The sequence below is a fragment of the Chiloscyllium punctatum genome, chromosome 6 (assembly GCF_047496795.1).
Source record: "Chiloscyllium punctatum isolate Juve2018m chromosome 6, sChiPun1.3, whole genome shotgun sequence".
In the NCBI taxonomy this organism is placed as follows: Eukaryota; Metazoa; Chordata; class Chondrichthyes; order Orectolobiformes; family Hemiscylliidae; genus Chiloscyllium; species Chiloscyllium punctatum.
This window is the reverse complement of record NC_092744.1, coordinates 64142678-64170097: the sequence shown is the minus strand read 5'-3', so window position 1 is coordinate 64170097 and position 27420 is coordinate 64142678. Positions and strand designations below refer to the sequence as shown.

Genomic DNA, 27420 nt, shown 5'->3' with positions numbered 1-27420 from the left:
ATCACTTCCGGGAAAAGTTCTTTAGCACTTCTCCACCCAGCTTTTCAGGTTCCTGGTCTTAAAAAGCTGGCTCGGATAATATCTCCAACAGCTTCTGTCTTATTTTCTGCTAAGCAAGAAAAATGTCCACTGAGATCACTAGGTTTCTTTGCTTGACAACAGTCTCCAGGGCTGAAAATGTGTTGCTGGAAAAGCGCAGCAGGTCAGGCAGCATCCAAGGAACAAGAGAATCGACGTTTCGGGCATAAGCCCTTCTTTAGGAATCCAGGGCCCTACCAATAACTGTGCAAGTTCTGCCCTGGTTTATTTTACCAAAAAGCAACACCTAGCATTTATCCAAATTAGATTCAATCTGCCAAACCTCAGCCCACTGTCCATGTTTATCAAGATTCTGTTGTACTCTTAGCTAATGTTCTTCACTCTTCACTATACTATCAATTTTGGTGTCATCTATATTTTTATAGTGTAGTGACCAGAATGACAGCATTCCATCTGTGACCTAACCAATGTGTTAACAGGCCGTAAGAAGACCTCCTTGCTCCTATATTTCAAGTCCTGGCTAATGAAGATCAGCATCCCGTATGGCTTCTTCACCAACCTATCTACCTGTCCTGACACCCTTAGGGATCTATGCACTTGTACACCAAGCTCCCTTTGTTCCACAGTACTTGCTGGAGTCATTGTGTATATCCTTCCCTTATTAGTCCATTGAAAATGCATCACTTCGCACTCATCAGGAAGCCCCTCTTTTACCCCAGGCATCAATTCTCCTGCTCCTCAGATGCTGCCTGACCTGCTGTGCTTTTCCAGCACCACACCCTCGACTCTAATCTCCAGCACCTGCAGTCCTCACTTTTGCCCTGTAGTCTGAGACAGTCCTCCTCACTATCAACACCATCACCAATTTTCATTTAATCTGCAAACTTACTAATTATACCTTCTCTGTTCACATTCAGGTATGTATGTGATAAACAGCAAGTATCTCTCTGGTCACAGGCTTCTAATCACCAAAATAACCAGCCCTTTTTCCTAACAATTTTGGATCCAGTTTGTCAATTTACCTTGGATTCCATCGGCTCTTACCTTAACTAGCTTCCACGTGGGACCTTGTCAAAGGTTTTACTGAAATCTATTTAAACCACAACAACTGAACTACCCTCATTAGTGTATTTCATCACCTTTTCAAAAAGCTCAACTAATTTTGTTAGACAGGAAACCATCTAACAAATCCCTGCTGACCATCCCTAATCAATCCCTGCCTTTCTAAGTACTGATTAATTCTGTCCTTCAGAATTTTTTCCCCAATAATTTCCCCACCACTAATGTCAGACGAACTGCTCTGTAATTACCTGGCCATCCCTGCCTGTCCTTCTTGAGCAAAGAAGCCACATTAGCTATCCTTCAGTCATGAGGCATTTGGCTGTGGCCAGCAAAGTATTAATTATATCCCCCAGGAAGCCAGCAATCCCATAGCAACCTACATGCATGAGGTCCTGGGGATTTATGCTTCAGCACGCTCACTAGAACATTTAATAGCTCCTCGTTATTAATCTTAACATGTTTTAGAACCTCATCATTTCAAATGAAATCCTGAGCTACATTATCTCCTCTTTGATTATAGATGAGAAATATTAATTTAAGACCTCACCCAAATCTTCTGGGTCCACACAGATTTTCCCTTTGGTTTCTAATACACCACACCCGTTTTGTTGGTAATCCTCTTACTCTCTATATACTTACAAAATGTGTTGGGGTCCTCCTTTATCATATCCGCCAAAGATATTTTGTGGCCCCTCTTTGCCCCCTCATTTTTTTTTTAAGTACAACCGATACTCTCCATACTGTCCTGATCACCTTTACTCTTGGCATTTGGCTGGCTTTGTGCTTGAAGCTTTTTTGTATATTCCAGCTACACAGTTTTCTTAACTTTTTTCCTTTTAACACTGCTTCCACGTTCACATGGTCCAGTATTACATATTATCCAGGAAGAATTGATCCACTTAGACAGTGTTCACTATAGAAAATGAAAATGTTGGCGAGGAAGATACAGAGATACTTACATCTAGACTAGAAGGGATTGAGGTTCACTAGGAAGAGGTATTAGAAATACTGTAGAGTGTGAAAATAGACAAGTCCCCTGGGCCAGATGTGATCTATCCTAGGATCCTCTGGGAAGCAAGGGAAGAGATTGCCGAGCCTTTGGCATTGATCTTCAAATCATCATTGTCTACAGGAATAGTGCCTGAGGACTGGAGGATAGCAAATGTGGTTCCCTTGTTCAAACAGGGTAGTAGAGACAACCCTGGTAATTACAGACCAGTCTCACTTCAGTTGTTGGTAAAGTGTTGAAAACGGTTATAAGAGATAGGATTTATAACCATCGAGAAAAGAATAATCTGACCAGGGACAGTCAGCACGGTTTTGTGAAGGGTAGGTCATGCCTAACGAACCTTACTGAGTTTTTTGACAAAGTGACCAAACAGGTAGATGAGAGTAAACCAGTTGATGTGGTGTATATGGATTTCAGCAAGGCGTTCGATAAGGTTCCCCACAGTAGGCTATTATACAAAATGCAGAGGAATGGGATTGTGGGAGACACAGCAGTCTGGATCAGTAATTGGCTTGCTGAAAGAAAACAGAGGGTTGTCGTTGATGGAACATGTTCATCTTGGTGTCCAGTTACTAGCGGCGTACTACAAGGGTCAGTGTTGGGTCCACTGCTGTCTATCACTTTTATAAATGACCTGGATGAGGGCTTAGAAGGGTGGGTTGGTAAATTTGCCGATGACACTAAGGTCGGTGGAGTTGTGGATAGTGACAAAGGATGTAGTAGGTTGCAGAGAGACATAGATAGGATGCAGAGCTGGGCTGAGAGGTGGCAAATGGAATTTAATGTGGACAAGTGTGAGGTGATACACTTTGGCCGGAGAAATCGGAATGCAAAGTACTGGGCTAATGGTAGGATTCTTAGGAGTGCAGATGAGCAGCGAGATCTTGGTGTCCATGTACACAGATCCCTGAAAGTTGCCACCCAGATTGACAGGGTTGTTAAGAAGGCATACAGTGTTTTGGCCTTTATTAATAGAGGGATTGAGTTTCCCAGAACCAGGAGGTTATGCTGCAGCTGTACAAAGCTCTGGTACGGCCAAACTCAGAGTATTGTTTACAGTTCTGGTCACCGCATTATAAGAAGGATGTGGAAGCTTTGGAAAGGGTGCCGAGGAGATTTACTAGGATGTTGCCTGGTATGGAAGGAATGTTTTAGGAGGAAAGGCTGAGGGCCTTGAGGCTGTTCTCGTTAGAGAGAAGAAGGTTGAGAGGTGACTTAATAAAGACATACAAGATAATCAGAGGGTTAGATAGGGTGGACAGGGAGAGCCTTTTTCCAAGTACGGGCACGGCAAACACAAGGGGACACAACTTTAAAGTGAGGGGAGATAGGTATAAGACAGATGTCAGAGGTAGTTTCTTTACTCAGAGAGTAGTAATTGTATGGAATGCTTTGCCTGCATCAGTAGTAGATTCGCCAAGTTTAAGTGCATTTAAGTTGTCATTGGACAGGCAAATGGACATACACGGGATAGTGTAGGTTGGATGGGCTTCAGATTAGTATGACAGGGCGGCGCAACATCGATGGCCAAAGGGCCTGTACTGCGCTGTAATGTTCTATTAGAATTGATGCAAACTCTTACTTTTTTTTCCTAAAAACTGTTAATAGTTCATAGTCCTTTCAAAGAAATTACACTTGTTTTCTCCCTTAGTGCATTGCTTCCAGGTCAAAGATCATCACAACAGATCGACATAGAAATGCTGTCACACAGAAGCTAGCCAATGACAGTGAGCAAATTCCTCACCCCAAGTAACCATCACACAACTATGTGGACAGGCAGAAAAGAAAATTAATACCTGCAAGCAGAAGAGCAAAGGATGAGAAAATTTCACTGACAGAGGAAAACAGAAGTGAAAATCCAAGTATTGATATCAAAAACCTCATTACTTTCCCATCATGACAGGACAAAAGCTGCCTGTGGGAAAAGCTATTGAGGGAGCCAGCAGTGGGCAGGGAGCTCAAAGGGATCTCTGTACTCTGGGATCCAGCGATGATCCAGCAGCAACAAGCAATCACAGCATTGCAGTTCAAAGGAGATGCCAGCCTTTTATTGACTAGCAGCTCTTGCCAAGCATAACTTCTAGTTCTGGTGTCCTTCATGCCAGCGAGGGAAGGGCCTGCTGGTCTCTAGTTATGTGGCTAGGGGAAAGAGAGGACTGCAAATGCAGGAGATCAGAATTGAAAATTGTGTCTCTGGAAAAGCAAAACAAGTCAGGCTGAATACTACTTATTGAAAAGGGAAAAAGATCTCATGGTTGAAGGTATATTTGCCGAGCTGGGAAGTTGATTTGCAGATGTTTCATCCCCTAACTAGGTGACACCTTCAGCGCTTTGGAGCCTCCTGTGAAGTGCTGCTGTACTGTGTCTTCTGGAATTTATTTGGTTCAGTTTCTGCTGCTTCCGGTTGCCAGTTCTGATTATTTGTTGTAGTGGGTACATTGGGTCGAGGTCAATGTGTTTGTTGATGGATTCTGGCTGAGTGCCATGCTTCTAGAAATTCTAGCCACAGATGACAAGATCACAAATTTGATTGGGACAACACAATGATCATAGGACCAGCTAAATATAGAACAGCCATTTAGGATGATCAAACAATTTGACAGAGTCGACACAAATAAACCAGAATAAGGGGAGCATCATCTTAAAATTACAGCAAAGCCAATCAGTGATGATGTCACCAAGCAAGGTCAAAATCGCAACAATCTCCCTCAAAATGCTATTGAGTCAACGGCAGTTGAAAATTTCAAAGCGTGGGTTGATTTATTTTTAGGGAAGAGTATAACAATTATGGAATAAGTTGGGTTGGATAAATGGATTTATTTTTCACCGGAGAATAGGAGGTTATAATTTAAAGAAATCATGAGGGGCATAGGTAATCTGAATAGCAAAGGTCTTTCGCTTAGGGTAGGTGAGTTCAGAGCCAGAGGGCATATTTTTAAGGTGAGTGGAGAAAAGGTTAGATTAGATTAGATTCCCTACGGTATGGAAACAGGCCCTTCGGCCCATTAAAAGGGATCTTAGGGATAATTTTGTCACACAGAGGATGGAATGAACTGCTAGAGGAAGTGGTAGATGTGGGTACAGTTACAACATTTAAAAGACATTTGGATAGATACATGAATAGGAAAGATTTAGAAGCATACAGGTCAAATACAGGCAAATGGGACCATTATGGGAAACTTGGTCGGCATGGGTGAGTTGGACTAAAGTGTCTGTTTCTGTGCTATATGACTATCATATATAATTTCATTGGTCGGTAGAATGGGCTCACAGATTTGAATAGCTTATCCCTTTTCCACCATTTCCAATGGAAGCAGCATGTATATGATGAAATGCTGGGTCTGTTACCTTGCTTTCTGGTTAATTACCACTCCGAACTCTACTGAGTGGAAAGTACTTGAATAAAAGCTGTAATATCTATTGCTCAACAGCTTTAAAGTACTTTATTTTGAAATAACTATATGCTGCAGCTCAGTGAGACAATGCTAAATGATTTAGGAATGGTTTAGCTATTGCTTTACTATTTGTAAAATGCTATTTCCATTTGAACCCTCTTGAAAAATATTATAGTTAATTGAGCTTTCCCATACCCATTACAAGTTAAGATGCCAGAAACACCAACTTGGAATATTATGCATCATTACACCCACATGATGTCAGGCACGTGGCCCATGATGTGCAAAGCACTACCAGCGTCTTGGGGTCATACAGAAGTTACCCGACCAATTAGATTCAGGGAAAGATAGTCCAAAGCAGAGACAAGTTGACATTGTGTACTTTTTGTGGTCCAATCATTTAAGTGTGAACGTGAACTTTGAGCATAAATCGTTTGCCATTTAATTCCCCAAATGATCTACAGCATGTCTCATTGCCAGCTGAAACTAAAAGGTGAATTTCTCGCTACTAAGCAGTTATTGTTTCAGGCTGAGAATTCAAAATGAATTTGAAATCAATGACAAAAAATTCAGAGAACAGAAATTTCAGTCAGACCGTTGAACTCACTTGCCTGTAAGAGTGGTAGAGGCAGAAACCCTCATGACATTTAAGGAGTATTTAGATTAGATCCCCTAGAGTGTGTAAAGAGGCCCTTCGGCCCAACCAGTCCACACTGACCCTCCGAAGAGTAACACACCTAGACCCATTTCCCTCTGACTAATGCACCTAGTACTATGGGCAATTTAACATGGCCAATTCACCTGACCTGTATATCTTTGGACTGTGGGAGGAAACCAGAGCATCTGGAGGAAACCAACGCAGACACAGGGAGAATGTGCTAACTCCACACAGTCTCCGAAGGCAGGAATTGAACCTGTGACCCTGGTGCTGTGAGGCAGCAGTGCTAACCATTGAGCCACCGTGCAATCTTATGTCAAGGCATACAGGCTATGGGTCAGGTGCTAGAAAATGGGATTAGAATAGATGGGTTATTGCTTTTGATTGGTACAGACTCAGTGGCCTTTATCTGTGCTATAGATTTCTATAATTCAATGCTGTCTCTTTGTCCTTTAAATTGTAAAGAAAATGCATTTGTAAGGGGCTGTTGAAGAAGTCTTGGTGAGTTGCTACAGTGCATCTGATGTATACTTGACCAAGGAATTGGTGGTGTACAGAATAGTGGATGGGATGCCAATCAAGCAGACTGCTTTGACCTAGAGAGTGTTGAACTGAGTTATCAAGTGGAAAGTATTCTATTAAGCTCATGATCTGTAACTTGTCAATGGTAGAAAGATTTTGGGGAGTCAGAAGATGAGGCATACACTGTAGAATCCCCACCCTTTAGCCATAATATGTTTTTATCCACTTTTGCAAAGATCAGGAGGGGAGGGGGTGCGGAAATAATGAAATGAAAGGAAGCCCAATGAAATGGCACAGACACTTAGAGTAAACAGCACCCTCCTACTTTGAAAATATTCTGTGTTCGTTTGCTCTTTCTACCAGACCTCTGTGCCAGGTTTAACACCTGAAAACAAAGGCAGAGGGAGATTTTCTTGTTACTGCAGCTTCTCTGTCTAGGAGACTGAACGGGGACAGTTTTCATTGGGGCAGAGGGGTGGTGAAGGAAGGACATGGGTGTGAACGGGAAAGAAGGACAAGACGGTGGGAAGGAAGGAAGGACAAGGTGGAATGAGTGGGGAAGGAGCAGTGGGGGTGTGGAAGGAGAGTGGGGCAAAAGCAGGGGAGCAAGGGGTTAAGGACGTGGGTGTGGGAAGGAGCAGAAGGGACAGGGGAATGGAAAAAGAAATATAAAGATAGAAAGAATATAATGAATCCAGTTAGACAGAGAGACAAGAGCAACTGTGAGTAACAAGGAACAAAGTGTTGTGTTCACCAGGCAGAATGCTGATGGCAACTGGTTAAGGAAAGAGAATCAGCAAGAATTTAAGAGCTCCATAAGATATTTTTCTGCATGACTGGGAGAAGTGAATCATTAGAACAAAACATGATTCTGGAAATCAGTTCAGTTTCTCAGAAGATAGGTGGAAGGGACATTTGCTGCTGATGCTGAAAGGTGGAGAAGAGAACCTATTAGAAGCTGTGAGTAACCTTGGGTAGTATCTTTTAATGACCATAAATTATGCAAGAGTACAATGTACTGTTTAAAATGTGAGTATTTGAATATTAAGCATGTTGAGAAACTAATAAGGATTATATTCTATTGTTTTGCATATTAGTTGCTTATTAAGGAATGTATTGTCAATGTTGCTTTTGCAGTAAATGTATTAACACTTGAAAACTTGTGAGATTCCTTTGAGTTGGTAGGTGAGAATTCAAATAATGTTTTAAGTTTCTTAGCCTCTTAGGGTTTTAGAATAGTGCTGACTGGTTCAGTATCCGGTGTGGTCAGTTGCATACTAAACATACAAGGGACAATTACTGATGTCATTCCTACCCCTCAACTACCACTCTAAATTGGGGGTGCCTCTGATATTCCCAAATTGGTTTCCTTATCCAGCTAACACAGCTGCTATAAATAAAGTAACAGGAGCAACTGAAATGATTGTGAAGTTGAGAAATTAAATATCTTAGTGCATAAAAGGACCAGAACTGTTGGAGAAAAATTAACACTCCAATAAAAATGCAGATGGTGGAACAGATGAAAGAAGAACACTCCAATCTGAAATGTAAATTTAAGAAATCATCTGTCATAGAACAGACTATCTACACAGTATTTTCCTTTGTCTAATGGGTGAGAATTTACTTATTCATTTTTGTGGGATGTGGGCATTGCTAGCTGGCCAGCATTTATTACCTGTTCCCAGTTGCCCTTGAGAAGGTGTTGGTGAGCTGCCTTCATGAACTGCTGCAGTCCACCTGCTGTAGGTGGACCCACAATGCCACTGAGGAGGGAATTGCAGAATTTTGACCCAGGGACTGTGAAGGAACAGCAATATATTTCCAAGTCAGGATGGTGAGTGGCTTGGAGGGGAACTTTAAGATGATGGTATTTCAATATATACACTATCCTTCTAGATGGAAGTGATTGTGGGTTTTGATGCAGTGCATCTTGTAGATAGTGTACACTGCTGCTAATTAGTGTTGTTGGTGGAGACATTGGATACTTATGGATACAGTGCCAATCAAGTGGGCTGCTTTGTCCTGGATGGTGTCAAGCTTCTCGAGTGTTGTTGCTGCTGCACCCATCCAGGCAACTGGGGAGTATTCCATCACACAGCCGACATCCGCCTTGCAGATGGTGGGCAGGCTTTCAGGAGTCAGGAGGTAAATTACTTAAGAGTCACAGAATCATAGAGATGTACAGCATGGCAACAGGCCCTTCAGTCCAACTTGTCCATGTCAACCAGATATTCCAACCTAATCTATTCCCACCTGCCAGCATCCAGCCCATATCCCTCCAAACCCTCCTATTCATATACCTTCCAGATGCCTTTTAAGCGTTGCAATTGTACCAGCCTCCACCACTTCCTCTGGCAGCTCATTCCATACACGTACCACCCTCCGCGTGGAAAAAGTTGCCCTTTCGGTCTCTTTTATATCTTTCCCCTCTGACCCTAAACCTATGCCTCTAGCTTATCTCTCCACGCTTCAGGCTCACTGCCTTTATTCCTGATGAAGGGCTTTTGCCCGAAACATCGATTTTGAAGCTCCTTGGATGCTGCCTGAACTGCTGTGCTCTTCCAGCACCACTAATCCACATCTGCAGCATCTGCAGTCATTGTTTTTACCTAAACCTATGCCCTCTAGTTCTGAAATCACCCACCCCAGGGAAAAGACTTTGTCTATTTATCCTATCCATGCCCCTAATGATTTTATAAACATCCATAAGGTCACCGCTCAGCCTCCGACGCTCCAGGGAAAAAAGCCCCAGCCTCAGCATTTATGCCTCACTCCCCTGCTCTTGTAGCCACAGCACTTATGTGGTGACTCCAGTTCAGTGTCTGATCAATGATCAGAATGATCAACATCCCAGGATGTTGATAGTGGGGACGCAATGATGGTAACACCATTGAATGTCAAGGGGTGGTGGTTACATTGTCTCTTATTGGTGATGGTCATAGCCTGGCATTCATGTCACTTGAATGTTATTTGCCACTTGTCTGCCCAAGCCTGGATATTGTCCAGATCTTATTGCATTTGGATACAGACTGCTTCAGTGTCTGAGGACTCACGAATGATACTAAACATTGTGCAAAAATTGGTGATGATCCCCACTTCTGACCTTATGATGGAGGTTGGTCATTGATGAAGCAGCTGAAGATGGTTAGGCCTAGGACACCACCCTGAGGAACACCTGCAGAGATTTCCTGGAGCTAGGATGACTGACCTCCTACAACCACTGCCATGTTTCTATGTGCCAGTATGCCTCTAGCCACCAGAGAGTTTGCCCTTTGATAGCAAATGCTGTTGGAAAGAAACCTTTGAGGGCATTGTCATGAGATCGGGTGAAATAAAAAATGAACATACTGAAATGGTCGCTTGTGCACTCTTGTAAACTTCAGCACAATATATGTTGCAAGTTGCTGCAATTCTAATGTTTGTGCTTGCCCTCAGTGAAGTCAGTAGAATACCACCAAAACTGAGTCTACATTTCAACATCTACACTGAGAAAGACCACTCAATTAGAAGGGCAGGCAATGAAAAATGAGTTGTTTCTTTTCCTCTCCCTCTCTCTCCTGAAGCAGCCATTTTTCACTGTGAAAATTCTGTTTAATTAGAGGGCAATGATACTTAAGTTTAATCTTGCCATCCTTTGGGGTCTTTGTACATTGATTGGTTAGTAGAGATTAGTAGAGATTGTTGAGGTGGGGATCATACAGAGTGTGAGAGGGATCCCTGACAGGGATTTCCCTGTCCAATACAAGTTCAGCAGTAGCATCTTAGTAGTTGCCGTTCACTAATCCAAGACCTTCTTCATCCATAAATTTAGGGCATTAATCCACCAATGGGAGAGTTTTAACTATTTTACATAATAGAAGGTACTTATCTTTCCATAAATGCTAAGACAAAACACACAGTCAGCACTAAAACTATTGAATAAAACCATACTTACCTTGTAAGGATAGCTCCAATCACTTTGTCCAAAGGCAGTAATTGCACGGACCTTGAAGATAGCTTCAGAATTGGCTTTCACCTGAGTCTCAAATGAAGAGGCATCTATTCCGGAAAACGTTACACCTGGTTGCGGTAGAGCTCCATTATTATTACCCATCTCTTGTAATTGCACGTCGAAAGAATCCACAAGGTCATATTCTGGAACCATCCAAAAAATCTACAAGAAGTAATAAGCACAGTGTTTGCACAGTTTATAATATATCATTGGCACTGGTTTCTGGGGTTTACCATTATACTTAGAAGAAAATCCCATAATATAACAGTAATCATTATCTTTGGAGTTATCTGTTAATAAATTTCATAGTTAGATTTAAAATGTAACCCATTAACTACCTATGCCCTTTATTAAATTTTACAATATTCAGAAGTTTGAATCCTTAGTATATACATTATCCACCTTGTAACAATTGAAGAGCTATAGCCAAAGTTATTATTTAACAACATTCTTCTGGGAAACATTAATTGGATAATGCTGAGAAAATAGTCAACATTTTTCTGAACAAACCTCCATGCTGAAATGATAACATTGCAGTTGATAGGTGGATTACTAGAGTGCACAAACTCAGGCAGAGTTTAACACTCTCGATACGTTTTAACAAGAGTCTGCATGAAGCATCTCAGTTGATAAAACCATACAGTACGTTTGCTTGAAGAATTCCTTTGTTCTTAAGCAACACACCAGGGTTGCTTTACAGAAGGTGGTATGCATATGGACTACCAGTGGAAGTGGTTGAAACAGATACATTAACAACATTTAAAAGGCATTTGGACAAATACATGGATAGGAAAGGGTTAGTAGGATATGGCCAAGTGTGGAGAAATGGAGTTAGCATGACATTTTGGTCAGCATGGACCAATTTGGGCCAAAGGACCTATCTCGGTGCTGTAAGACTCTGAGTAACTCACCTCCTGACTCCCCAAATCCTGTCCACCATCTACAAAGGCACAAGTCAAGTGTGATGGAATACTCCTCACTTGTCCGAATAAGTGCAATTCCAACAACACTCAACAAGTTGGATACCACTGATGCTTAGTAGCAGAGGTATACCTACTACAAGATGCACTGCGTAAATTCGCCAAAGCTTCCTTCCAAAGCACCTTCCAAGTGCACAGCCAGTACCATATAGAATAATAAGGACAGCTGATGTATCGGAACACCACCACCTGCAAGGTACCCTCCAAGCTATCTACCATCCTGACTTAGAAATGCCACCATTCCTTTGAGGTTACTGGGTAAAAATCCTGGAACTCCCTTCGTAATCATACGGTAGGTTTACCAGATAGGATGGGCAATAATTGCTGGCCCAGCCAATGGTGTGCTCACATCCAATGAATGGTTTATTTTCTTTTTCTACTGTTTCTATGTAGTGTTACCCTTTTGCTTCAGCAGAACTAGGAGCAGACAGCTGAGAGCTGAGAATGAGAGAGTGGGAAGCCTGCAGGGATCCACCAAGATCTGTCCACACTGTACCTGTGCACCATCAGACTCATCCATCCAAACAGAAGGTAGCGCATGATGTTCTGGAATTGAGAGGGAGGTGGGCAAGGAGCAGGAGTGCGTTTGAACTCCCACTACTATGCTGCTTTTTAAAAAATATTTTGTGGGATACGTGCATTTGTTGCACATCACGAATTGTCGTTAAGGTGACAGTGATGAACCACCATCTTGCAATATTGCTGTATGCCTGAAGCAGATATATCCATTGTGAAGCTGGAAAAGGGAACTAAAGGCCTTGATCCCACCATGGTGAAGGGACCAACAATACAGTCCTAAGTTGGGATAGTGTGCGGTTTGGAGGGGCACTCACGGGTGTCAGTGTTCTCTCATCTTTTTCAGTGAGAAAGGTTGTGGTTTTGGAAGGCTCTGTCAAAGGAACTGTATTAAGCTCTTTCTCCCTCTTCCCTGTCTTTGACCACCTACACTTTATTGCTGACCATGAGATGAAGAGAATGTTGCTCCACTTCAATGTGGCATGCTGAATGGTCAAGCTGAGGCCTTCCTTAATCTTAAAAAAAGACTCAAAGTTCTGGCCATGCCTTTAGTTGGCTGCTGCACCTGATGCTTCATGTGACTCCTCCATTTTTCATAGACTTGGACATCAGATTCAAGGCTGGAAATATCATAGCATTCATGGTGGAGCTAACTCCTCCAATTTCTCTCCAAAATGTGGAAATGGTGACCCAATGTTCTCTGCTGCTGTTGTTGCTTCTGAGGTTCAACATCAGTGTCCAACTGAACAGAATCAAAGAGTCAGAGATGTACAATATGGAAACAGACCCTTTGGTCCAACTTGTCCATGCTGACCAAATATGCTAAATTATTCTAGTCACATTTGCCAGAATTTGGCTCCAGTCCCTTAAACCCTACCTATTAATGAACCCGTCCAGGTGCCTTATAAATGTTATAAGTGCACCAGCCTCCACCACTTCCTCTGGCAGCTTATTCCATATACACACCAACCTCTTGTGTGAAAAATTTGCCATTTAGGTCCTTTTTAGGTCCGTTGCCCACCAGTTTGAACTTCCCTACCCTGTCTAGTCACCCTATCCATGTCCCTCATGATTTTATAGACCTCTATAAGGTCACCTCTCAGCCTCCAATGCACCAGGGAAAATAGCCTCAGTCTATTCAAGCCGTAGCGCAAGCCCTCCAACCCCAGCAACAAACTTGTAAATCTTTTCAGCACCTTTTAACAACATCCTTCCTACATCAGGTAGATCAGAATTGAATGCAATATTCCAAAAGTGGCCTAACCTATATCCTGTACAGGTACAACATGACCTCCCAACTCCTATACTCAATGCACTGACCAATAATAGCAAGTGTGCCTTCTTCACTATCCTTTCTACCTGTGACTTCAACTTCAAGGAACTATTGAATGATCCTGCATCTTTGGAAAACTACTTTCCATGTTGGTACCTGTCCACAATATCTACACATGCTCACTTGCAATAATGCAATTTACTATAACCATCTATGTGAGATGTCATTTCTTAAAAATACTGGCCCATAATTTCAACATGATGCTCGGCTAGAGCTGTTGATTCTTTATGCGTTATAGAAATTGTACAAAGTTCTCTTCCAAAATCAGATTCTGAGAGGACTTGACAGAAAACATGCCGAGAGTTTACAGGTATTTCCTTCAGTTAGACAGTACTAAGTTAGAAGGCATGGTCTCAGGATAGCAGATAGTCCTTTTAGGTTGAGATGAGAAATATTTCCTCATCGGTGAATCATTAAAATTCAAGTTGTGAATACTCAGTCACTAGCTATGCCCAGTGTTGGATAATACATTTTGAAGAAGAAAAGGATGATGCTGGAAAAGAACAGCAGGTCAAGCTGTATCAGAGAAGCAGGAGAGTTGATGTTTTGGGCATAAGCCCTTCATCATTGAACTGAAACAGAACCAAGGAATATGGGAATGGTTGAGAAAATAAAGTTGAGTTTGAGAATCAGTAATGATTTAATCGAATGATGGTAAAGGTTCAAACATTCCCACTAAAATGGATAACTCCATATTGCTCCACAAAATATTCCATCTTCCACCTTCATGTCCTATCACTTAACACCTTTCTGAAATTGACCCATGAAGTGCTATTCTCTGCTTTCTGGCTGTTAGCCAATCCTCAGTCTAAGTTGACACCATTAATCAAAACGACAGATCTGTTAATCAAGGATTCTCTTCTCTTGGGCTCAGCAGTTTCACAATTCTAATGGATGCCTGGGCTCTCTACCAACATTGCATGCTGAATGTTACCTTGAGGACAAAGTTACTTTTAGAACCATTTAGCAAGCCACTATACAATTGCAGCAAGACTTTCTTACTTTGTTATTTCAGTAAATTTGCAATAAAAATGATTGTACAATTCACATTCAAATTCTTGCTGTAACCTTCACGTTAGGGAATTGATTTAGTTCAGTTGGCTGGATAGTTGGTTTACAGAGCAGTGTGATGCTAACAGTGCGAATTCAATTCCCATCACCGGTTTGAGGTTACCATGAAGGACTCTCCTTCTCCACCTTTTCCCTCGCCTGAGATCTGGTGGCCCTCAGGTTAAATCACCACCAGTTGTTTTTCTCTCTCGAATAAGAGTGCAACCCCTATGGTCTGGTAAGAGTATGGCGACACAACAACCTTCACGTTAACATTAATTGATTTGCGTAGATGTACACAAAAATGCCTCTAAATCATAACATTTTATAGTCTCTCACTATTTAATGAATAGTATGCTTTTATCACTCTTCACATTAAAATGGGTAACTCCACATTACTCCACAAAATATTCCATATTCTACCTTTTTGTCCAATCACATAATGGCTTTCTAACAGTGACCCATGTAGTACTATTCTCTGCTCTCAGGCCGTTAGCCAATCCTCAGTCTAAGCTGACATATTAACACTCTATCCAAATCCAACGAGTACGACTGAAAAGCTTCTGAAAATTCAAATATAATACATCCACTACTTCCTCCATGTTTAACCCTGCTAGTTAAATTTTCAAAAGCTAATAAATTTGTCAAACATGATTTCCTTTTCATCAAAGGATCTTTACTCCATCTGTAGTGTAGAATCATCTGAAAGTTGCATTTGTACCTTACCTTGGCTGTATTTCCCTGCACAGTATGATGGTAAATAGTTGGTGGCACAAGTACATCAGAATTTGTTGTCTCTTCTTGGCTTGTTTTTGATGATTTTCTGTCTACACTACGTTCACTTTCAAAGCTTGCACGACTTTCTTGCTGAGTTTCAGTCATGTTTCCATGGGACTCCTCTGATAGGATTGAGATTCTTTCTGTCTCCTTAATTTCTGTTGGCTTCTTTATAGAGACACTTGTTTCTATCTTCTTATCCATGGGGGAAGCTTTGTGGTCTTTGAACAATTCAAAATTTTTTGTAACTGGTGAAAATATCTCATTCATTTGAGCCAAAATGCTTTCAAAATCCAATTTATATGGCTCAGTAGAGTTTGTCATTAGTTTGTGCCCAGATATATTAATATCAGCCACTTTCATCCTCAGCTGTTCTATTAAATGGCTAACAGTTTGCAGAAGGACAAATTGATTCATTTCCTTTACTGCTTCCTTGGCATATTGGATTAAACCTTCCAATCCTAACACTTCTTTAGCTGTTGCTTCCATATAACGGTTTATACTCGCTATCTTAAGATTCAACTCATTCTCATAAATTTCTTTAACCTGGGCCTCTTTCTGTTTGAGTTGATCATGTAAAAGCTTAAATCCATTAGAGAGCTCCTTCTGAAACTCAGTTCTACTCTCTTGGAGTTTGGATTTGAAAATGCTCAGCCTCAGCATATCATTTTCACTTTCATCCTTAACTGAAAGACAAAATAACACAGTGGGTTAGAAAGCAGTGCTTGAATTCAGTGTCACAAGGATTGTGTGTGAATGTAAATCTATCAATAAGTTTCCATTTTACATACTTTTCAATCTAAGAAGTGCCCAAATCTAGACAGCAGACATACTTCTGGTAGTTCCTGCATGGGCTATAGTATTGTTTAAGCTCCAGAAAATTTAGCTCAGCTAAAACTGAAGCAGCTCTCCACCCTCTAATCTCAATAAAAATATTGACAATTGTTGGAATACAGTTCCTGGATGCAAATGTCAATGTACTCACAGGCAGATCCAGCATCTAATCTGCTGAAATAACTCCACTTCCTCCTCTTCATATTGGAGAGAAGGATCTGTCCCACAGGAAGTACATAGCACATCTCTCATCATGTTATAGAAAAGAAGAGGCAATGCAGGTGATTGCAACACCTACTGGGGACATCTTTGTCCTCAGCATCACAATGAAGGCTTTTGTCAAAGTGATTCTTGTGTGACTTCACTCGAACGATTACCAGAGACCAGGCGAGACAGGACCCTGTGGTGTCACCAATCAGGAACTTTGTCAGGATGCACAAGGAGGGACAGGAGTGACAGACAGTTATATGGGAAGCAATGGCCCACATAGCCTAGAGGCTGCATGGCTGCAGCTATCCTTGGGGACTTCACCTTCTCAAGCATGCAATTGCATGGCTGCTTCAGTGGACAGTTTAGTAGTGACCAGGTGCAGCACTATCAGAGCCTGCTAGATAAGCACACAGACCTGGTCTTCATTATCCTATCGACTCAAGATATCTCGGACCACACAAAAGTTTCAATTTCAACACACTTTATCTTGATTAAGCCAGTGAGAGATCACTAGTCTATAGTCCAGCGTAGCAATCAAGATATTTCTGGATGGACTAATGACAGATCTCCGATTTCTAGCAAAAAGGCAATATATTTTATCGCCCTTATGTGCATAACTATTTTATATGTTTCAGTCCCACACAATGTAATGTTACTACCTCTAGTTAAAGTCTCATAATTCAAAAGTAGATAATCAATACACCTAATGTTGTTCACATAAGTCAAACAAAGCTATTGATTTAAATGTTACTACATCTGATGCTATTATCATGTGTAAGAGTAGATAAAGAAAAGCAGGTTTCAATATTATATTCATTAATGATGACAACAGCTCAGTCTGAGAGGGAACATCTCCAAGGTTATGCTGAGAGCCTGTATTCTTTAATTTATTCTCACAGTCACTGTGACTGCAACTGCCATTTTAAATTTGGAAGGCAAATTATTATTGCAAAATTGAGACTTACAAATGGAAACTTTTAACTGATGATTCCCCAATACTTTATCAACCATATCTGTTACTCCTTACTGTGGAAGGTAGGGGGGAGGGGGGGAGAACTCACTCCAGGTGACCTTTCCTCAAGGCAGCTAGGTGGTGCTAGGAGACCAGAGAAAAAACAACACATAGACCCCTTAAAAGTTTCCTTTCTGGACACTGCAGAAATGATTGTGTCCTCCATCTCTACCATACCTACCCCCTTCCAAATTACGGAAGTTCAAGCCTAAGAGGGTCCCGTCTGGCAAGGAGATCCTCAGAATGTCTAGTCCACTTAGACAAATGTCCAAGATTGTCCAACTAAACCTGTAGTCACATGTAGGCCAGACCAGGGGAGGATGGCAGTTTCCTTCTCTAAAGGACGTTAGTGAACCAGATTTTTTTTCCCAACAATCAACAATGGATTCATTGGTCATGTCATAAGGATATTGAAGCTTGTAATATGTAAGGTAACTGCATTTCCTACTTTGAATACTCTACATTTAACCATTCAGGAAATAAAGAAAATGAATGTCATTTCAGGCTTCCTGAGAACCACACAGCATTCCTGATCTGGGAGCCATCCATTGCAGCGTAGGATGCAGCTGGAGGTCAAACCATATCTCTTTTGACATTGGTGGCAAAAAACGATAACTAAAGGTCAGTGAGCATGTTGTTGGGACAACGTTAAAATTTATTATAAATGGTTAAATAGCAGTGCAGGTAGAAATACATAAATGATCCAGCAAAGCCAGTGTGCTTCATGAAGGGGAAATCAAATCTGACATGTTTACTAGAATTCTTGAGGTGTTAACAAAGAGAATAATAAAGGGGAAGCAGTGAATGTGACATTTTGGATTTTCAGAAGGTCCCTCACATTAGGCAACTTGATCAGGTAAGAGCCCATTCTATTGGATAGGGTTTATCATCTAATTAAGGTAAAACAATGCCAAAAGGGATTGACAAAGTCGACATAGAGAGCATCTTGCCTCATGTAAGGCAATCTACAACAGAGGTCATAATTCTAGGATAAGGGGTAGCAGATTTAAAACAGATGAAGAAAAATTACATTTCTAAAAAGGGACATGAGTCTCTGGAATTCACTACCTAAAAGTGTGGTGGATTCTAGGACATTGAGTAAATTTGAGGAGAAAGACAGACTTTTAATTAGTAATGGATTGAAGCGTTATGGAGAGTAGGCAAGAAAGTTTACCTGAGGCCAAGATGAAATCAGCCTTGATTGTATTAAATGGTGGAGCAGGATTTAGCAGCTGGTTATGTACTTTGGCAGGAAGAAGACGAGCTGAATATAGTTGAAATGGAGAAAGACTGCGGAAAGCTATAGAAGAGAGGTACTTGGGAGCCCTCATCCATGAATGAAATAAAGCATCCAAGTTCAGTAAGTAATAAAAGGAAAGTAAATGAAATATTTTGCTTTATTTTTAAGGTAACGGAATACAAAAGTAGGTAGCTTTTGCTAAATCTGTACTGGCACTACTCAAATCACACTGGAATATTGAGAAACAGCTTTTAAGCCTTTTATCTAAGCAAAGATATATTGGCATTGAAGGCAATCATGAGAAGATTCACTAAGCTGATGGAAGGATTGTCTTATAAGGAGTGGTTGAGTAGTTTGGACCTGTTGTTATTGGAATACAGAAAGAAAATTGGACTGACTGAATCATTAGCATATTCTCAAAGTTCATTTCCCCTTCTAACAGAGTCTAGGACAGAGCGCATAATTTCCAGAAATAAAAGGTCAAACATTTAAGACAGATGCAGAGGATATTCTTCTTTCAGAAGGATGTGAATCATATATTTTTTTTACCAGTTGTCAAGACTGGATCATTAAGTAAATTCAAGGTTGAGACAGATTTTTAATTAGTCAGGGAATAAAAGGTTGTAGGGAAAACTCAGACAAGTGAAGCTGAGAATTATCAGATCAGCCATGACCTCATTGAATGGTAGAACAGACTTGATAGAAGCAGAAGTAGGCTATTTGGCCTCTGTCTCACGGTATTCCGGAGTTAAAAGATCCAAAGCCTCTTTAACAAGCTACCTCGATAATGCAAGTGTGCATGGTAAGTGATTGGGTGAGGATAGGCTAGTGGATGTGTAAAAGGATGTGTTTGCAAGTAAGTGGGATGAGTAAAAGTGAACAATAAATTGGTGATGGCTGGGATGACAGGTAGAGGTCTGAGGGTTGTAGGGTGGCTTGGGGGAGTTTTGGATGCGTTGGCTCAGCATGGTATCAGGTTGGCTTGAGTCAGGGGTGGTTATATGATGGTGTTGGATCATTGTGGGGGTGGGCTTCAGGGCAGTCTGAGAGATGTTGAGTTGGCTTGGTTGGTTCAAGGTGGGCATTGAGATTAGGGTTTTGTCAGCTTGGTAGATTTCAAGTTAGCAGGAGTCAAATTGGGAGCGTTTGGTTCAGATCACATTTGGGAGAGTGTAGACTCAGGGCAGGTGGTCAGGCCACGATGAGCTGGGGAAGTGAGTGTCATGGGGTTGTTAGGGTTGGCAGTGGGGAATGGTCTGTGGTGATTAGGGGTGTCAGTTTTAGAGAAGGGAGTTGGAGGAGGTTTTACAATTTATTTGATAACTATTCAGATAAATAAGACAGATCCTTTCAAATTCATTCTCCAACTCTGATTCAATTCGTAGCATTCTCTGGAGGATTCCAGACATGGGGGCAATTGCCCGTTGAAAGTTCAAACTTTCTAGTGATTCCCGGGTGGGGGGTGCATTATTAGTTGTGTGGTCCTGTAGTACATCTTCCACAATACATTACTGCAGTAACTGTATTCCGTTCAGAAGGGCTGACATCAACCACCACCAATGGTAACTGTTTCTGTGAACAAAAGAAAATTTCAGAAATGACACTCACCTTTGCCATATTTTGCAATAATGTGAAATAGATGAATTGTTTGGTCCTTGAATGCATCTTGCAAGGTACTCGTTGGATGATCTTTGTGTTTTTCTTTTCTACACTCATCACATATTGGAATCTTGTCAGACAGACAAAACATTGACAGATTTGAATCAGGATGGTGGAAACACTTCATCAGCGGCTCCCCACCTGAAGGATCGCGAAAATTATGGTCCGTGTAAGTTTTGTCATGCTGTTTTAAACAGTCCCTGCAGAAATTTAGATCACAGGTTTCGCATTTCTTCATCGCAATCTGTTTATTTTTCGATTCACAAAGTTGGCAATAAGGTTGTCTTCCGGCTGATTTCTTCTTTGATGATTTCTTGCGCTTCTTTTCCAACCTGCTTAGTATCTCGTTGAGCAGGAAGTTCTCAGGGAATTTGACTTTTTCAGTGCTGGCAAAATAGTGATTCTCGTGGCAGACTGGACATGTGACAATAGCGTGCTTCTTCGCACCCTTGTTGGATATGGTCTTTTGTCTTGGAATGCAGTGTTCACAAATGCTGTGGTTGCATGGCAGTAATTGCGCTTTTGAGTACAGCTTTCTGCAGACTGGGCAAGTGAGTTCGTCATATATTGGTGGCTTCAATTGTTTCTTTTTGCGTTTAAAATAAAGACTTTGTGAATTGCTTGGGCTGGAAATTTAAAAAAAAGACATTTCATTTGGAATATTTGTTAAATTGATTATTGCATCCTACATTAAAGACTTCAATGATTCGCTTTTTCCTTTGGGGCTGAAATCCATACATCCATAAACTTTGATTTGGAGATGCCGGTGTTGGACTGGGGTGGACAAAGTTAAAAGTTGCACAACCACCTGATGAAGGAGAGGCGCTCCAAAAGCTACTGTGCTTCCAGTTAAACCTGTTGGGCTATAACCTGGTGTTGCATGATTTTTAACTCCATAAACTATAGAATAATCAATCTGTATAAAATATAGGAAAGTAATGTTCTGCTGTTGTAAAGTAAATTAATCACAGCAATGATTCACATGACTCAGATAATCAAGAAAATCAGGTTCAATCTAAATACTTTCTAAAAATAAAAAGGCAACTGAACTGGCATAATAGTTTCATCCTGCCGTCTGTCACTAATGAGCCAAACTAATTGAAATTTTCCACTCTCTGGAGCTGCAAGGGTCATAAGATGAAATGGGCTTTTTGTCAGTCCCACCTAGCTCCCAGTTGGATAAATTCACGTCACATTCCTAAACTAATGCAACTAAAATTTGTTAATTACACTAAAGCAGGGCTTTCAGAAAAAGTCAGAAAATGGTTGTGAAAATATTCTTATCAGTGCCATGGGAAATACTCTTCTGAAGTTGGAATGAAGACATCACCAAGCCAGGGCAGAACATCCACAGCATTTTATCTTTTATTTTCCTCTGAGTATATTTAATAAAAGGGAGGAATTTATATAGCATCTCCATGATCTTGGGCTATCTCTCAGAATTTTGTAGCCAGCACATTGTTTTTCAGCTTCGTATGTGAAACGCAGTAGCGTTTTTATAAAACACAGCTTGGTTCAATGAACAGTATTAATAAATGGCTAGGTAAGGTAATCTGATATTCGATGGCCTTGGTTAAGGAATTAATACAACAAGAATATACACTTTTTTACAAGTTTAGCACAGTGAGACCTTTTACATTTAGCGGAGGGAAAGGACAGGGACTTGGTTTACTATCTCATCTGTAAAATAACAACTCCAAAGGATTAGTTGTTCATGTAGTTACTATACCTTACTGATTGTATACAGATATCTCAAGGGTCAGGATTGAGACCATTTATGGGTGAGTGCACACTACCACAAAGCAATTGAAAAAAATGTAAATATTAAGGTATCTTACAGGTGAAATATTAAGCCAAAGAGACATAAGAAATCACACTAGAGTCATAGAGTTATAGAGATGTACAGCATGGAAGCAGACCCTTTGGTCCAACCTGTCCATGCCGACCAGACATCCCAACCCAATCTAGTCCCACCTGCCAGCACCCGGCCCATATCCTTCCAAACCCTTCCTATTCATATACTCATCCAAATGCCTTTTAAATGTTGCAATTGTACCAGCCTCCAATACTTCCTCTGGCAGCTCATTCCATACACATAACTCCCTCTGCGTGAAAAAGTTGCCCCTTCGGTCTCTTTTATATCTTGCCCCTCTCACCCTAAACCTATGTATGCCCTCTAGTTCTGGACTCCCCACCCCAGGGCCGCTTTACCCCATCCATGCTCCTCATAATTTTGTAAACCTCTATAAAGTCACCCCTCAGCCTCCGACACTCCGGGGAAAACAGCCCTAGCCTATTCAGCCTCTCCCTATAGCTCAAATCCTCCAACCCTGGCAACATCCTTGTAAATCTTTTCTGAACCCTTTCAAGTTTCACAACATCCTTCCGATAGGAAGGAGACCAGAATTTCACGCAATATTCCAACAGTGGCCTAACCAATGTTCTGTACAGCCGCAACCTGACCTCACAACTCCTGTACTCAATACTCTGACCAATAAAGGAAAGCATACCAAACGACTTCTTCACTATCCTATCTACCTGCGATTTCACTTTCAAGGAGCTATGAACCTGCACTCCAAGGTCCCTTTGTTCAGCAACAATCCTCAGGACCTTACTGTTTAGTGTATAAGTCCTGCTAAGATTTGCTTTCCCAAAATGCAACACCTCGCATTTATCTTAATTAAATTCCATCTGCCACTTCTCAGCCCATTGGCCCATCTGGTCAAGATTCTATTGTAATCTGAGGTAATCCTCTTCGCTGTCCACTACACCTCCAAATTTGGTGTCACCTGCAAACTTACTAACTGTACCTCTTATGCCTGCATCCAAATCATTTATGTAAATGACAAAAAGTAGAGGACCCAGCACCGATCCTTGTGGCACTCCACTGGTCACAGGCCTCCAGTCTGAAAAGCAACCCTCCACCACCACCCTCTGTCTTCTACCTTTGAGCCAGTTCTGTATCCAAATGGCTAGTTCTCCCTGTATTCCATGAGATCTTATCTTACTAATCAGTCTCCCATGGGGAACCTTGTCAAACGCCTTACTGAAGTCCATATAGACCACATCTACCGCTCTGCCCTCATCAATCCTCTTTGTTACTTCTTCAAAAACTCAATCAAGTTTGTGAGACATGATTTCCCCGCACAAAACCATGTTGACTATATAATCAGTCCTTGCCTTTCCAAATACATGTACATCCTGTCCCTCAGGATTCCCTCCAACAACTTGCCCACCACCGACGTCATGCTCACTGGTCTATAGTTCCCTGGCTTGTCCTTACCACCCTTCTTAAACAGTGGCACCACGTTAGCCAACCTCCAGTCTTCCGGCACTTCACCTGTGACTATCAATGATACAAATATCTCAGCAAGAGGCCTAGCAATCACTTCCCTAGCTTCCCACAGAGTTCTCGGGTACACCTGATCAGGTCCTTGGGATTTATCCACCTTTACCCATTTCAAGACATCCAGCACTTCCTCCTCTGTAATCTGGACACTTTTCAAGATGTCATTATCTAGTTCCCTACAGTCTATGTCTTCCATATCCTTTTCCACAGTAAATACTGATGCAAAATACTCATTTAGTATCTCCCCAATTTCTGCAGCTCCACACAAAGTCTGCCTTGCTGATCTTTGAGGGGCCCTATTCTCTCCCTAGTTACCCTTTTGTCCTTAATATATTTGTAAAAACTCTTTAGATTCTCCTTAAATTATATTTGCCAAAGCTATCTCATGTCCCCTTTTTGTCCTCCTGATTTCCCTCTTAAGTGTACTCCTACTTCTTTTATACTCTTCTAAGGATTCATTCGATATATCCTGTATATAACTTACATATGCTTCCTTCTTTTTCTTAACCAAACACTCAATTTCTTTAGTCATCCAGCATTCCCTATACTTACCAGCCTTTCCTTTCACCCTGACAGGAATGTACTTTATCTGGATTATTGTTATCTCATTTCTGAAGGCTTCCCATTTTCCAGTTGTCCCTTTACCTGCGAACACCTGCCCCCAATCAGCTTTTGAAAGTTCTTGCCTAATACAGTCAAAATTGGCCTTTCTCTGATTTAGAACTTCAACTTTTAGATCTGGTCTATCCTTTTCCATCATTATTTTAAATTAAGTAGAATTATGGTCGCTGGCCCCTGTCCATTTCGACTTGACAACTGATTATTTAACACAGTTTTAATTAACACATTGAGAGCTTCACAGTTGCATAGCACACATCAAACCTAAAACATTTATAGAATAGTTATCAGGGTGTGAGGGATAAAGATAGGCCAGAGACCCTAAGTAATATGAACTCCACACCCCAACACACACACACACACACACAAACAAACAAAAGGAAATTACCAAAAAGATTGAGGGCAGAACAGTAGATGTTGTTTATTTTGACAAGGTTCTGCACAGTAGAGTCATTTGTAAAGTGAGGTCACTGGGATTCAGGATGAGCTTGCCAGTTGGATATATGATTGGTTTAACAGCAGGGGACAAAAAATAATGGTGGGAGGTTGATTTTCGGACTGGAGGCCTGTCACCAAAGATGTTACACAGAGATTGGGCCTGGGTTCTCTTTTGTTTGTCATTTATTAAAAATGATTTGAATGAGAATATAGAAAGCATGGTTAGTAAAGTTTGTGGACGACAACAAAATTGGTGGCATAGTAGACAGTGAAGAAGGTTTTCTAATGTTACAAAGGGATCTTCTTCAAATGGTCAATGGGCTGAAAACTGGCAGATAGAATTCTATCTGTATTAACATGAGGTATTGCATTTTGGTGCAACAAACAAGGGTTGGGCTTATATAATTAACGGTAGGGTCTTAGGTAGTATTGTAGAACAAAGAGACATTGGGGTTCAGGCATATAATTCTTTGAAGTTTGCATCACACTTGGACAGGGTGGTTAAAAAGGCATTTAGCAAGTATGCCTTCACTGCTCTAATCCTTTGATACTGGAGTAGGGTAGTCTTGCTGAGGTTGTACAGGACATTGATGAGGTCTATTCTGGAATACTGTGTCCAGTTCTGACTGCCCATTATAGGAATGGTATTATTCAGATAAAAAGGGTTCAGAAGAGATTTATCAGGATGTTGCTGGGTATGAAAGATTTAAATAATAAAGATAGGCTGGAACTTTTTCCACTGGAGTGTAGGAGGTTGACAGGTGACCTTCTAGAGTTTTTGTGAGGGACATCGATCAGTTAATGGTTGCTGGGAGATTTCAAGACTGGGGGCATATTTTTAAGGTGAGAGGAGAGAGATATTAAAAAAGATACAAGTGACAGTTTTTTTTACACAAAGGATGGTTCATGTGTGAAATGAACTTCCTAAGGAAGTATTTGGATGTGGGCACACTTACAACCGAAGTACAAGAACAAGAAAGGTTTGGAAGGATATAGGCTAGGAGTAGGCAGGTGGGACTAGTTCAATTTGGGATTATGTTCAGCATGTTCTGGTTGGATCAAAGGGTCTATGTCTTTGCTGTGTGAAAGGTAAAAGGGCGATAAATGGCTTATAATAATCTTAGAATCAGACTTAGTTCTAACTGAGAAAACTATTATTGGGTAAACTGCCAATGAATGTCTTAAGGAAGATATTTAGTAACAAACCCAGACTCACCAATTTCACAAGCTGCTGGATTCAGTGAAAAAGGGCTCCTTCCACATTGGAAGTTAGAATCAGATCAAAACCTCATGGTGAATAGAGCCTATGACCACTGAGACAGTGTTGCCTTTTTGTAAGTGCCAGTGGGCTCTTCCCCTGGGATCAAATCATCCAAAGCCTAGAATCATTGCTCAGATGAAGGCAGGACAAGGTTTTGTGAAGAGGAGAGAGAACAGCAGCAATCTCAGTCCTGCATCCCTCAATCTGGTAATAAAGGGACCCTTCCCAGGAGCTTGCAACTGACCCTGCATTGGGTTTACCTGTCATTTCCCATATAATAAGCCTCCCAATCTGCTGCTAGATTTACATCAGTGGTCTCACATTCATTGTGCATTAGCAGCCTCTGAAAGTTTTTATTGCCAATGGGACAGGAAGGTCATCCACAGGCCTTACCTCCACAGACTTCATGAGGATGAATACAAGGAGGTGCTGAGCTCTTATCACTCTCCAACTTGATTAAAATGTCTGACAGCTGTTAAACCTGCCACTGGGAATAATGCAAGTTAACCCCACCGAATCAGACTTAGTGAGCTTTTCATTGTGAAACATCTCCACCCGTCTCAATGAAGACGACTTGTAGGCAATTTTAAATTTTCCACTTCTGTGTGAAAAGCGATGTATCACCTAGTGTATTTCTACAATCCCATTAAATAAATTGTATTTTCACAATTACTATTTGTATAGTACTATGAAAAAGTACGCAAAGGGACATCAACAGGATAATTTGTACCAGTAATTTTGAGCATTTTTTTTAAAATGAAGTGTGGCAAATTGCATTCTTATTAGCAAAATCCCTGGATGATTCTTTTTTTTAGGAAAGTAAATTCCTTGGCTTCATATTGTTTTCGATGGAAACCATAAACTAGCTGCCTAGAAACAGTGTAATGTGTAATTACTTACTGAATGTGAAAATATTGAATTAGAGCAAATCACACAACGTAATATTCAAAGTTGTCTGTACTGGAATTAAACATGTGGTTTATAAAACTAAATTCTATTTTTCTTATTGGAAAGATTCATTGATTAACATAAGCTGCTACTTACTAACAAATTTCTCTGTCATCATATGGAGATTTCCAACAAAAATAGTTGGTAGCACTGTCCCTACGAAGCATTGGCCCTTCCATTGACTTTGATGATATACTTCTCTCACCTGCTGCTAGTTTAAGAGAACCTGGTGTTTCTCTGACTAATATCGGTGACTCATTCATTTCAAAGTTCATACTATCCAGGAGTGTCCCTTTGCTAAATTCCCCTTCAACCTTTGTTTCCTTTGCTTCCTTTTCATCTTTCATTATTTCTCTCCTGCTACTTCCCTTAATTCCTTTAAAATAGCCCTCATTGTCAAACCCTACTGAACTCCTGGATGCTATTACAGGATCTGTCAAGACACGATTAACTCCTCTGCTACCTTCAGCTGTTGCATGCTTGTCTACCCCCTGATTCTTGTACCACGGATTCATCTCC

General features: G+C 41.0%; 1 protein-coding gene across 1 annotated transcript; it reads right to left on the bottom strand.

Moving 5' to 3' along the window:
- On the bottom strand, positions 1 to 27416 carry LOC140478426 (tripartite motif-containing protein 42-like). Its single transcript, XM_072571691.1, has 5 exons — positions 26998 to 27416; positions 20237 to 20913; positions 15282 to 16018; positions 10620 to 10838; positions 1 to 109 (listed from the first exon to the last, which is right to left on the bottom strand). Exons 1-5 carry the CDS (start codon positions 27414 to 27416, stop codon positions 59 to 61), a joined length of 2103 nt encoding a protein of 700 aa, XP_072427792.1. The 3' UTR covers positions 1 to 58.
- Positions 27417 to 27420: the final 4 nt, after the last annotated feature.

Bases quoted from the DNA above. Each gene is read 5' to 3' on its own strand.
- LOC140478426 (XM_072571691.1), bottom strand. From the start codon at position 27,416: ATGAATCCGTGGTACAAGAATCAGGGGGTAGACAAGCATGCAACAGCT. The intron at 20,914-26,997 runs GTAAGTAGCAGC...TTAAATTTCCAG, and splicing joins GATGACAGAGAAATTTGTTA to CCCAAGCAATTCACAAAGTC. The intron at 110-10,619 runs GTAAGTATGGTT...TTTCTTGCTTAG, and splicing joins ATTGGAGCTATCCTTACAAG to CAGAAAATAAGACAGAAGCT.